Raw genomic sequence first — 13,376 nt, 5'->3', positions numbered from 1 at the left:
AGCTCCAGGTGATGATGGAATTTTCTATATCCTCATCAAAAAACTCCCAGAGAGTACCTTGTCTTTCTTGGTAAAATTATTTAACAGATGTTTCCATTTGGCATACTTTCCTGATAAATGGAAAAATGCAAAAGTTGTTCCAATTTTGAAGCCGGATAAAAATCCAGCTGAAGCTTCTAGCTACCGCCCAATAAGTTTGCTTTCTTCAATAAGTAAACTTTTTGAAAAGATAATTTTGAATAGAATGATGTTTCACATCAATACGAACTCAATTTTTGCAGATGAGCAGTTTGGATTTCGCCATGGGCATTCAACTACTCATCAACTCTTAAGAGTTAACAATTTAATTCGTTCAAACAAATCTGAAGGCCACTCAACTGGAGTTGCTCTTCTAGACATAGAAAAAGCATTCGACAGTGTTTGGCATGAAGGTTTGATTGCTAAATTGAAAAAGTTTAATTTTCCACTTTATATTATGAAATTAGTTCAAAATTATTTAACTGACAGAACTCTTCAAGTAAATTATCAAAATTCCAAATCTAATCGACTACCTGTTAGGGCAGGAGTTCCTCAGGGTAGCATTCTTGGGCCTATATTGTATAACATTTTCACTTCGGACCTCCCTGATTTGCCTCAGGGTTGCCACAAATCTTTGTTCGCTGATGACACAGGCATTTCCGCTAAAGGAAGAAGTCTTCGTGTTATTTGCAGCAGACTGCAGAAAAGTTTAGATATTTTCTCTTCTTATTTACAAAAATGGAAGATTTCTCCCAACGCTTCCAAAACTCAACTTATAATATTTCCACATAAGCCTAGAGCTTCGTTTTTGAAACCTAGTAGTAGTCACATAGTCACTATGAACGGAGTTCCAATTTCCTGGTCAAACCAAGTGAAATATCTTGGATTAATACTTGACCAAAAATTAACTTTTAAAGATCACATTGAGGGCATTCAAGCCAAATGTAACAAATATATAAAATGTTTGTATCCTCTTATAAACAGGAAATCCAAACTTTGCCTGACGAATAAACTTCTAATATTTAAACAAGTTTTTAGACCGGCCATGCTTTACGCTGTGCCAATATGGTCTAGTTGCTGCACTACCAGGAAAAAAGCACTTCAAAGGATTCAGAACAAAATTCTGAAAATGATTTTGAAGTTGCCTCCCTGGTACAGTACAACCGAAGTACATAGAATTTCGAATGTTGAGACTTTAGCACAAATGTCCAACAAAATAATTAATAATTTCAGGCAAAAATCGTTGCAATCCTCAATTGCAACGATTAATTCCCTTTATACTTAGATAAGATTTAGTTTTAGTTTTTAGTTTTAAGATATCAATTGTTATACTGACATGCAGGTTAAAAAACCTGTTTAAAATACTGAATTGCCAAGACATGAACAATGTAAAAACACTTAGATATATATCATAACAATTAAGGCTGGTACGTTACTGCAGTAACTGGAGCACCTAGGTTAAAATGAAATGTAATTTATTTTGAATTTGGAACAAATAAAGAGTTAAAAAAAAAAAAAAAAAAAAAAAAAAAAAAAGAAAAAAAAAAAAAAAAGTGGGACATTGCTATTTGCGACGAAACTATTGAGTGTAGTATTTTGATGTTTTCTAGAATGTTTCTTCATATTTTGAGTACTTTATTTGAGTAGACTGAAAAAAGCACATTCGTCTTATAGAAATTTTTAAAATGCACTATAACATTTATTTAAAGTGTATTTCACTTTGATTCAATGTGTTATACACGTTGATTTTTAGTATTTCAAACTTTGAAATGTTGAAAATCTTTCACTATCAGTTCAAATGTTTTGCGCATTGAATCAAACTACTGTTCAAAACAGATGGATTTAAAGTGTTTTGCATTTCAATGTGATGTTAATTACTTGTTCTGCAAGCAATTGAAAAAAATGTCATGAAAATAGCAAAACTGTTTTGAGGTACTTTATTTGAAAATCTATTAGACATTCTCTTGGATCCCCCTATGAATTGTATATGTAACAGTTGGGTATAAGTTGATGAGTGATTTTAGATTAGCTGCTAACAGTGCTGCAAAATCTCGCCAATACACGGCGATATTCAAAATTCTGCTTTGGTCACTCATTTGAGCTAACAGTCATCGCCAAGGCAAACCGTGTCAATTGTCAGTGACGAACATGTGCAAATTTTTGTATTAGTTAAATGTTTAACGAAGTTAAATAACATGAGCAAAACAATTACATGGAGCTGTTAAAGTGAACAAACATCTATGTCCTGAACTACTTGGATAACAATTATGTGACACATAATGGAAGAAATCACACTTTGGTTACCAGGTGAATACTTGTCATTGACGAATAAATGAATGAATGAATGTTTATATAGATTTGTTCTTTGGGTGAAATAGCTCGAAAACACTAGAGCAGGTGTTTGTGATTCTTAATCAAACTCTGAAAACCACACAGTTCGAAAAAGTAGTGTAATTTGTAAAAATTTGTTTGAAAATTTCTAAGTTTACATTATAAATCGTGTAAAGTTCTGAGACATTTCATGAAATTTTGCAAATATTGTATACAAAAGCCCACATTTGCAAACAAGATTGCTTTCAACTTGCTCCTTTCCGTGAAATGAAATACAAGTTTAAAATGAATGTTTACATCACAATTATAATTCAGATTTTTTTGCTGTGCATTTTTCCGGCGCAGAGTAAGTTGCTGTCACTGACTGACTTCTAAGTTTACATGAAACTGTCGCAGTGACAATGTATGAAAAGGATAAAACAATGTATACATGAAAATGTCTGAAATCATCAACCGTAATTTAGCCACACAGTTGGAAAAAGTAGTGTAATTTTCTGTTCAATATGATGCACATAAATGGAGCGTCACATGTCATATAAGTTCACATTATAAGTCGTGTAAAGGTGTGAGACATTTCATGAAATTTTACCCATATTTATACAAAAGCCCATCTTTGTAAACAATATTGCTTACAAGTTGCTCGTTTGCATGAAATGAAATACAATTTTACGTGAAAGAAATGTCAAAATTGTTTTGCTGTGCCTATTATATAATTTAATGCATCAGCATCTAAGAAAATATAAGCTTAGTATATTTAGACCTTGACATGCAAATACATAACAAAACCTGCAAAAGCAACCATTCGTTGTATTAGTTTTGAAAAACTCGTTCCATTTGGCTCAAATTATTTATGCTACAGTTTTCTTCCCCTTAACTAGCTAATCCCGAAATCGTGCCACACGTTTAACATTCTCCATTTTGTTCTACCCCTCTCTCCTCCTTCTGATTCAATCCGAAACCGACAACAAACACGAAAATCCCCTTTGCGAATCGGAACATGACAAAATGTTCATCGGGAAAATAAAACATCAGCCACGACCCATACCCAGCTGCCGCCTCAGTTCTACGCGCAAAACGTGATGATGGGCTCCTGGCGCGCCTACGACCCAACCGGATTCCAGCGAACGTCACCATATGGTAATTTGAAAAAGGTAATAACTAGCGAATAAATTAACTAAAGCATTTTCTCTTTCCCCTTCTCGTTTTTTCATTCGTATAACTCTCCCACTGCGGCGGCGGTTCTAAATTCCACCCACTACCACACCAATCATGAAACACACTCTCTGCCTTCCTGCTGGGGGCTGTACTGAAATGTAAAATAATGTTGTTATTGCACGCGTCCTTCGTCCGACTAAATTGCTCCAATAAACTCGATTAATTAATGGCCTTAACTTCGACCTGGCGTGAAATAAATTAATTGCAATCGACCAATGGCGCTGGGCGTGGGTGGATCGGGCGCGAAATTCATCTACACAAAACACGCATACACAGACAGTGCAATGGACTTCCAGTTCGGCGAGGGACGGGAGTGTGTCAATTGTGGGGCCATCTCAACACCACTCTGGCGTCGCGACGGCACCGGTCACTATCTCTGCAATGCATGCGGGCTCTATCATAAGATGAACGGTATGAATCGTCCCTTGATAAAGCCAAGCAAGAGATTGGTGAGTGTGAGTATTCCAGTTTTGTATAACAAAATAGCTTCCTTTCTCCCAATCCTCTCTTGTTGAGTAGAGATCCGAACCCCACTGGCTCTCCCCTTTTAAAAGGCAAATGCCAGGCAAAAACTGTAATAATTTAGTACGATTTTCTCTCTCATTTGTCTTGCAGACTGCGACGCGTCGGTTGGGTCTATGCTGTACTAATTGTGGCACGCGTACGACGACGCTCTGGAGAAGAAACAACGACGGCGAACCGGTGTGCAATGCCTGTGGGTTGTATTTCAAACTGCACGGTGTCAACCGACCGCTGGCAATGCGCAAGGATGGCATACAGACGCGGAAGCGGAAACCGAAGAAAGCGGGGTCCGGCGGAGCGACTGATGTAATGGCCCTGGTAGGCGGCAAAAAGGACGACATGAACGATGGTGAGTTTGATGTTTCATGGCAAGCTTTTTTTTTAAATGTTCAACCATCAAATCAAATCAAAAAGTGATCAAAACAATCGTTAATAATTTATGGCTAACTTCACCAACTTATCCTGTTTCGCAAATATTCCGATAATCATTAAAATAATTTAACAGTATTTAATTCAGTTAATATTTAGGCTCGAATATGTACAGTTCATTCTTTAGTACACTCAAGTCTTTTTACGACAATTTTCGAAATAACGCACTTTTTCACACAGTTTTTTTTTTTTTAAATAACGCGGTTGAAGAGCCAACAAATTCTAAGTGTTTTCTGAGGAATGGAAACAAATTTGGATGTGTACTACATCTTACTTCACCAACTTGGAAGTGTACTAGGTTCACCGGACAATATGGGTACATATTTTCGGAATAGGAACGACATGTAGAGGTCGGAAATCGATGATTCACGCCATTTTGGAATCCAAGATGGCGACTTCCGGTTTGTGAGAAACTGTCGAATACCCCTACAATATGGATATTTTCGAAACGGGGATGACAAGTAGAAACCGAAAATCGATGATTCACGCCATTTTGGAATCCAAGAACCGACAGGTCGACAGGTTTATTTTGCACAGATTTTCAACGCAACGTTATTTTTTTGTTAATCAACTTAGATTTCTACACACTTAATCTAGCTCGGTAAAATCTCCAACAGCAGATTACCTCGGCATTTACTTTTGCTGATATCTCTGCAAAATATCTTTTTGTTAGCTGATATTTCAGCGAATTGTTATTTGTTAGCTGAGCCTCGGCAATTGTTTTACTGAATCTCAGCCAAATAAATTGCAGAACTGCTCGGCTGTTGGAAACTCGGCGAAAAAATTGAAGTGTGTACGTCGATTCTATAATTAATTTTCGTATTGATACATTTTGCAACAATGAAATTTGAAATACCTTTGAATCAAGAGCCATTATCAATGGTTTAATTATGCTGGGTGGTTATGGTATAGTTTTTCTACATATGATAGTTATTCTACATATGATAGTTATGCTAAAAGGTAAACATGGTGGAAACATCCATTAAAATATCATGACATAAGTTCCGTTTGCTGAAGATCGAATATGCTGAATAGATTATGGAAACCTCAAACATTACTGTGATGGCGTCAGTATTCAGTATTTTCCATTAGCCAAACTGCGGGATGCTCACTATGCCCCTCGTACCACTACTAGTCTACGTTGGTTGACGAAATAAATAAATAAATTTCATTAATCTGCCTTATGAATAATTATGTCGGCATAAAAATAATAAACCGGAGCAGACTGGAATCGAACCATGGACGATGAGATTACGGTTCCTGATACTGGACCACTCGTCTGTCAACGCTTGGAAAAAGGAATGGCTAAGGCCGTATAAAAGCCACCGACAAACCGACATGACACTTAATTCTGACTTATACCCGAAAATCGTTAACGGCCGATTTAAATGTGCAGTGATCCGAACTTTTAAAACCATACGATTTTTTATCTAGATAAAAATAATTTGTCCAAAATAGATCAGACACGAACTAATTCATAACTTTTGCATGCGGGTGCATGGATTAGCTAAATATTTCCCGCGAACGCGGAGCCAGATATCGGTAGTGTGCTTTGGTCAGAAATTTTATTGTTTTTGTCGGTGTCGGTTTGTCGGTGTAAGAGCTACCTCATGTTAGACTCATAAGTCGCGCTTATAAAATTCACATGTGTCTTTCATGAGTCGAGTCTTATGAAATTCTTAAGTCTATTTGACTCATATGTACCTTAAGCATCCATCTTCCATCCAAATCTTGAAAAAGATTTTCAATTACGGTTGTGTGACATTATTGAACGATAAAATTCTTAATCTTATGGGGCTGAAAAAATCCAGTCATTACGGTAACAACTACTCCAGAAAGTTTAATTTTTTTAACCTTTCCCCGATTTTTTCTAACTTCCTTCAGTAAATTGCTTCTAACTACCTCCGGAAGTTTCATCCGATTTCCTTTGAAAGATTTTTCTGACATCCCCTGGAAGTTTCTTCCGACTTCTCCTGGAAGTGTTTTCTGATTTGCCCTGAATATGTCTTCCGACTACTCCTGAATTCCTTCTGACTTTACCCGGAATTTTCATACATCTTTCCGCGCAAGCTTGTTCCAATATTATTAGGACTTCGAGGTTCTTCTGACATCCACTGGGAGATTCCTGCAACTTCTTATAGAAGTATATTCCGGCTTTCACCAGAAGTACTTCTGGCTTCCTCCTGAAGATTTGTCCAAAATCATCTGACAGTTTTTTTTTTCCAGACTTGCTCTGAAAAATTCTTCTAATTGACACTGGATATGATTGATCTGGGAAGCTCCTTCCAACCTACCTGAGAAGATCCTGTAGAAGTTTCTTTAAACTTTCTCTGAAAGTTTCTTCCAACGGGGACGAAAGGTCTTTTTTCTTTGTAAATTCCTTCTGACTTTTCCAGGAAGTTTATTTCCCAACATATTCTATCAGCTCCCTCTAGTAGTTTCTTCTATATTTCCAGAAAAAAATTCCACTTCACTGGCTATTTCAAATCACTTGAAAAAGCTTCCAGAAGCTTCCATTGGAAATTTCACTGTATTTATTGAAAGTTCCACACAGTGCATTTTTTTTCCGATAAATCGTTTTCTTATTATAGAGACTTTCAACCCTGAGCTGATTCGTCTCTTTTCTTCTTTTTTTTTATTAAATTTAAAACTACACAGTTCGAAAAAGTAGTGTAAATTTCTGTTCAATATGATGCACATAAATGGAGCGTCACATATCATATACGTTTACATTATATATCATGTAAAGTTCTGACACATTTCATGCAATGTAGCAAAGATTGTATACAGCCCATCTTTGTAAACAACATTGTTTGCAAGTTGCTCGGTTGCGTGGAATGAAATACAAGTCTACGTGAATGAATGAATACATCACAATTAAAATTCAGAATTTTTATCTGTGAATGTCACTCACCTCAATGTCAGGGCGCAAATGACATTGATATCGTTTGGGAACATACTGGAATTCAAAGTTCAGCAAAGTTCAACATAGGAAAATCCACGAACCTCTCATTTTACCTGTCAAACTTTCCTAGCGAATCAAAACAAACATAGTGTAGTACTAGAAATTCGACTAGAATGGGGTATGTTAATCGATTTGCTTGGGACCAATAGGCAGTCAAGTAGTTAGCCAATTTAAAATCGTTAGTTTCCACCGGCTGGCGCTACTTCTTCCATGTAATAGTAAATGATAAAACAGGCACTGCTTTCTACAACTCCAATCAAGCTATAGAGATTTTCACGTCCGTTTGTATTGGTGCGATATGTGAGAGCGTGTTAGTGAAAATCCGAGGAAAATACATAACAAATCGCTGTAAAACTCATTTTGACAGATCTAATTTCATTCATTTTTTAGGTTAGCCAGAGGAAAATATAAAACAACTTTACACGGCGATGCACCCGCAAGTGTGCGTGCGTTAAACGTCAGTAATCTCTATAACACGTATTGTCATAAATTCTAGGACCGCCCTCTCCAGGGGTGGTTTCATATTTGAATAACCCCATGCCAATTGACATTTTTGACAGCGAGAAGCACTTGGTGTAGGCAAAAAGGCTCATTGATTAATCCAATATCTAGTAGGTAATATTCACACAAAATATCACTGCATATTTTAAAATCACATAACGTGTAAATTTTTCGGCTTGAAACTTATCCTTTCGTCAATTGATGAGTGACAATTGATTTTTGCTCCATAAATTAATATCGTGTGATCATTGAACATTATGAGGGAACATGTTCCAAACTGAGATTTTTTAAAAGTACGTGAACACAACATTTAAACATGTTTATGTACCGGGAAAATTATTTTATATAAACCTGGAACAACCCGGGAATTTAAAAAAGGTGAACGGTTAGCCACCCTGATCTGAAATATTCTTAAATATTTTGCGATTCAAAATCACTTTGAATTTTCAATATCATTCATGATTATTATGAGAGTGGTGCTTTGGATTTCTGAATTATTCTAACAATTGGTACGACATTTCAAAGATTTGTGGCTATTTGGCGTTTTTTTTTAAAGTGATTTTGGCGTTTTGACGTTTTCAAGGTTATTTCAGCGTTTTTAAAACTATTTTTAAGAATTTCTAGACAATTTTAAATACTATTTCAGCCTTTTCAGGCCTTGACAATTCTAGTCAGTTCTAAAATCTGTATTCAATATTGGTAGGTCGCGCGAGCTTATGAAAGTTCTCAAAGTAGGTCGAAAAAAAAATTGAAAACTACTGCATCATCATCATTGAATACCGGTCAGTCCCTATCAAATGACCACGAAACTTTTATAATCATTCAATGGATTAATGTAAGCTGTACTACTTGACTAGCCTATTGGTCCCAAGCAAATCGATTAGCGTACCCCATTCTAGTTGAAATTCTAGTACAACACTATGTTTGTTTTGATTAGCTATGAAAGTTTGACAGATAAAATTAGGGGTTCGTGGATTTTCCTATGTTTCGAGGGGTGCATCGATTAGCTTGGGACCGAAGATAGTACCAGAGCTGAGCCAAAAAGTTGAGCGCGTTTCTTCGGGACCTTTTGGTCTTAGAGTTACCTCTATGCTACTACCATAGAGGTAACTCTAATTGTTTAAAGTGAATTGTTTAAAATTAAAAGAAATCAATGAAAACTTTCAAATGCATTTTTCTCGGTTTGATGTTTTTACGAATGGGACAGTTATGCCGAAAAGGGCAGTTTAGAGGTCCCCAACAACGGTGTCAAATTAGAACAAATTTCGTTATGATCTGGATTTGCTGGAAAATTTGAAATTTTATATGGGAAATGAAACGAACCGATTCATTTGCTTGCCGAAAATTCAAATATTACTCAAATTTCACCAAATTGGGAAAACTATTCAGAAAAACGTAATTATTGTATTAATTTTGACCTATGGCTCCGCGCATACTTACTGGCGTATGAGCATGTACAGTTGTGTTCGATAAAATACCAGCGCATGCCGATTTTCATACAAAATGGTCAACTTTGACATGATGTAACTTTGTTAACTTATGATCACTTGAGCTGAAACGTTCGGCACAGAACTACAAATATGTTCAATTTTACGATTACAAAATACCAAATTTTTGGAAGCACCTGCCGGAAAGTGAGACACCAGGTAAAATTGTTCAAAATAATAGCAGTTTTTTATTTGTAAATTCAAGTGCTGCAAATATTTTAAACATTTTTAACTATTATGTACATATCTGTTAATTGGGTGGGGATTGTTAGAATTTTTTAAAAATGTAAAATTTAATCTAAGCACTTTGGTTAGCAAATGAATTATAGAATAGTTTCGTTTCCTATACAAAATTTAAAATTCTCCCGCAAATCGAGATCATAACCTAATTTGATCAAATTTTGCGCAGTTGTTGGGGAACTCAAAACGCATTGAAAGAGCAGTGGGGAACAGGGGGTTGACATTTCTTCTTCCTGCCGCTGGAAGTGTCGTTCTACTTTCCCTTGATTTTTTTTAGCATCTCACGGTGTCTTCTGACTTCCCTCGGGAGTTTCTTCTATCATCGCCATTAGTTTTTCTCCAGCTTTCTCCAAACTTATACGAACTTTTTTTTTTACTTGATTTGTTTTCCGTCGATCTTGTTATCCGTGTTGAGCACCAATGCTACCGACGCCAGTGAGGCAGCTCCCACACCTGGACCCATCAACTCATGAACCGGGGACCAACGGCTTTGCTTCCCTTCCGAAGGATGATCAGAGATATTATGCCTCAGAACATCCCAGCGGCGCCGACTGAGATTGGGCCTGCTGGGGTGACACCTTTACTTTTTTTTTGTCTCCTTCTAAAAATTTATTCTTGAATTCTTTCTTTGGAATTATCCCAGATGGTTTTTCTGCCAGCTTCCTTTGGAAGTTTCCTAAAACTTGCAATGGAAGTATTTTTTCGACTTTGCATTCGCATTCGTACACGGAAAGGAATGGTGCAGTAGAATCTACCATATTGGTGGTTTAAATTAAACGTAACGTACCTATGTTTTTTTGCAGACTACATCATGTGTTCACAACGAGCACAAGTGTAGTCAAAAATACTGTTCAGTAAACATTCTCAGTTTATTGTATTTCCAACTGAGAATGCTCTCATTTTTAGTACGGGTTTGTACATTGGCTTAGGTACATTCTGCTATAAAATAATTGTTGAATTTACTATGCTCTATGATGTTTTACTATGGCATGGTAATTATTGTTTTGTTTTTCAATTTCACTTTTGATGGATGTTTTTAAATTTTACTTTCCAAATTGAAAATCTAGATTTTATTCATTAAAATTACCTATCCATACAATATACTATAACACAAGCAACAATATTAGTTATAAAATTAAATTATAAACAATAATTCCTGCAACATTCATTAGGGTTGATCTTCCGGCTTTTCACTAAGAAAATTTCACTTTGCCGTGGTACAGTTCACTGGTCCTAATTCCAGAGCAATTGGATTCATTGGCTTCAGCTTAAAAAAGTTCCAGCAGTTATATCTTAACAAAAAATAGTAGAAATTCTCATAACTAATCCTTACCGAGCGAATCCCATAACAATTTAACGCTCACTGCGTGTTTATGCTCATTTCTTCGATTATATTTTATATTTTATTGCAATACCTTTCGTGGACCTTTCATAGCATCGTAATGTTTATTTACTTTGCACGATAGGTAGCCGGTTTGACAGTTCAATAGGTAGACTTGGTTTCACTCTTGGCGTGACTCATTATACACCGACTCTAGGTGGTACAAGTCCTAGACCATTGTTTGAGAGAGTATTGCTACCTCCGTCCGTTACCGTATTGACCGAGGTTAGGGTTTTATCTCGGCCTCCTTAGATGGGAGTAGCACTATCTCCATCAATCGAGAACTGTTCTGGCCACGCCCTTGGAACTGCTGAGGATGGGAAGGATTGCTTGTTGGAAACTTACTTAAGACAAGTGGAGCGAACTCTATGACCTCTCATAAGTGCCACAGAAGTTTTGGAGGTTTGTTAGTGAGGACGGTAAAGCCATAGGATACTTTTGGTAAACGTTGCTGACAGATTTATAATAGCAATGGGGATATAATAAGGCATAGTGAAAAATTGCAAAGAAGGGGACGGGCCTGCGATTGAGCTCCCAAACCTTCTGCTCAGTACGCAGAAACGGTAACCACTAAGCTACCGAGCCTGTCACTTCACCTAGTTTTCCAACTTCTTCAAAGAGTTTTATATAAGTTTCCTTTGGAAGTTTCGCTTCTTCTGTCGATAGTTGTACATGGAGTAAATTTCTCTGTGATGATTTCTCGCTTGATTCGGTCTATTTTTATTCAAAATTCATATTTTATTTAGCCTATCATCTGTAAAAAATGTGTTTCCCGGGATCGGGTCACATAATATTTGGTAAATTTCCAGGAATATTCCCAATTAATAGCCTGAAATCCGTAATGGTTTAGTTCTTGATTACTCTTTCAGTTATTTTTAGTCATTCAGAACCTTGGACGATAAAGTTAGCTGTAATTCGCAAACGCATTGTCTGATAGTTTTTAATTTTTTTCATTCACAGGATCTCACCTGCAAACCGATCGCAATGGAAACTCCAAAAACCTATCAGTTAGTCCGAAAACTCCGAATCTGACATCGCCTCCGCTGAGATCTCTCCACATTTCGCCACACCATCATCACCATCACCAGTCGTATAACCTTCCTTCATCGCTAGCATCATCTCACCATGTCACGTCGTTGAACCTCGGTGGTAAATATGATCTCTCCTCGCTGTCCACAGCAGGAACGTTGGGTGGCGGTGGTGGTAATGGCAACGGAACGGCTTCGTCATCTCAACACCAATCACACAACACTTCTCACCTCTATGCAACTCCAACGTCCAATACAAGTCACCATTCAGCAGCAAACAGCTACATGCATAACACCGGCACCAGCATAGGTTCTTCACCGTTTGGTCAGATCAAATCGGAATCCAACCCGCTGGCTTCTTCGACTCCTACCTCGATGGGTTCCAATGGCTACGGTGACTACATGAACAACTGCCTCCAGAGTGGATACTTTGGAGGCACATTTGGATCATTACACTCTCATCACAGTCCCCATTCCGGCATGGGCGGAACGGTCAATGGAGCCCTACCTCATACACACCATCACCACCATCATCACAGTACGGCTGCCGATCTCGCTGGGTACCACCACCAGCATAATGTTATACAAGCGGCCAAACTAATGGCCTCATCCTAGGCATCACAGGCAGAGACGCTTCTGATTCTATACGATCCGTAGTAGTACTTAATCCAGTTAAGTTCCTCGCTTTTACTGCTTGCTTAATTTTAGGTGATAGCTTTGTGTAGATAATCGATCCCACTATTAGGCGAAAAGACTTACGGCAGATAAAATTTATCTGAGCAAAATTGTATCGATAAATGACAGATTGTATAACGATTGATTAGAAACATGTAAGGTATCATCCCTATAAGATTTTTTTAAAGCAGTGATCACATGAAGTTTCCAAGAAGATTTTGGTTAAATATATTCGAAAATATCGTGATAGATGTCTTTTAGCAGCGTACAAGTTTGCTGATTGAAATGGAATGAAATGAACTGCATTTCAAGTTCGTACTATTAGTGAGATAAGATCAGTAGGGAAAAATATAAGCGTACATCTCCTATTGACAGTATTGACTAAAGAAAGAATTATTTACCTATGATGTACATACGCTGTAAAGCGTTGAAAATCAACTATTGAAAAGGTAGATATTTATTGTAAGTTCCATAACTTTACTACGTTTAAAATATTTTATGCAAAAAATATCCTATTTAATTTTAACCCATCCGAGACTAAATAAAGCTGTAAAATACCAATTGTTTCAAGAATAAATAAATGA

General features: G+C 36.9%; 1 protein-coding gene across 4 annotated transcripts in view; it reads left to right on the top strand.

The window, feature by feature from the left end:
* Window positions 1-12,961, top strand: part of LOC135698664 (GATA-binding factor A-like) — a 444,653-nt gene extending 431,692 nt beyond the window's left edge. For 2 of the 4 annotated variants that reach the window (XM_065218740.1, XM_065218737.1), the window contains exons 2-5: window positions 3,382-3,486; window positions 3,841-4,019; window positions 4,180-4,435; window positions 12,050-12,961. In XM_065218740.1, coding sequence (XP_065074812.1) covers window positions 3,429-3,486; window positions 3,841-4,019; window positions 4,180-4,435; window positions 12,050-12,732 — 1,176 coding nt within the window. In that variant the 5' untranslated portion in view covers window positions 3,382-3,428 and the 3' untranslated portion in view covers window positions 12,733-12,961. Of the gene's footprint in view, window positions 1-3,381; window positions 3,501-3,840; window positions 4,020-4,179; window positions 4,436-12,049 lie in introns of all 4 variants that reach the window. The other 2 variants (XM_065218738.1, XM_065218739.1) reach the window with 2 other exon arrangements.
* The last annotated feature ends 415 nt before the right edge of the window (window positions 12,962-13,376 follow it).

This window comes from Ochlerotatus camptorhynchus, unplaced genomic scaffold, assembly GCF_037179485.1.
Source record: "Ochlerotatus camptorhynchus isolate MF236.1 unplaced genomic scaffold, CSIRO-AGI_Acam_v1.1 ptg000093l, whole genome shotgun sequence".
NCBI classification, from domain to species: Eukaryota; Metazoa; Arthropoda; class Insecta; order Diptera; family Culicidae; genus Ochlerotatus; species Ochlerotatus camptorhynchus.
Note: the sequence above shows the minus strand (reverse complement) of the source record. Positions and strands in the feature narration are given on the sequence as shown.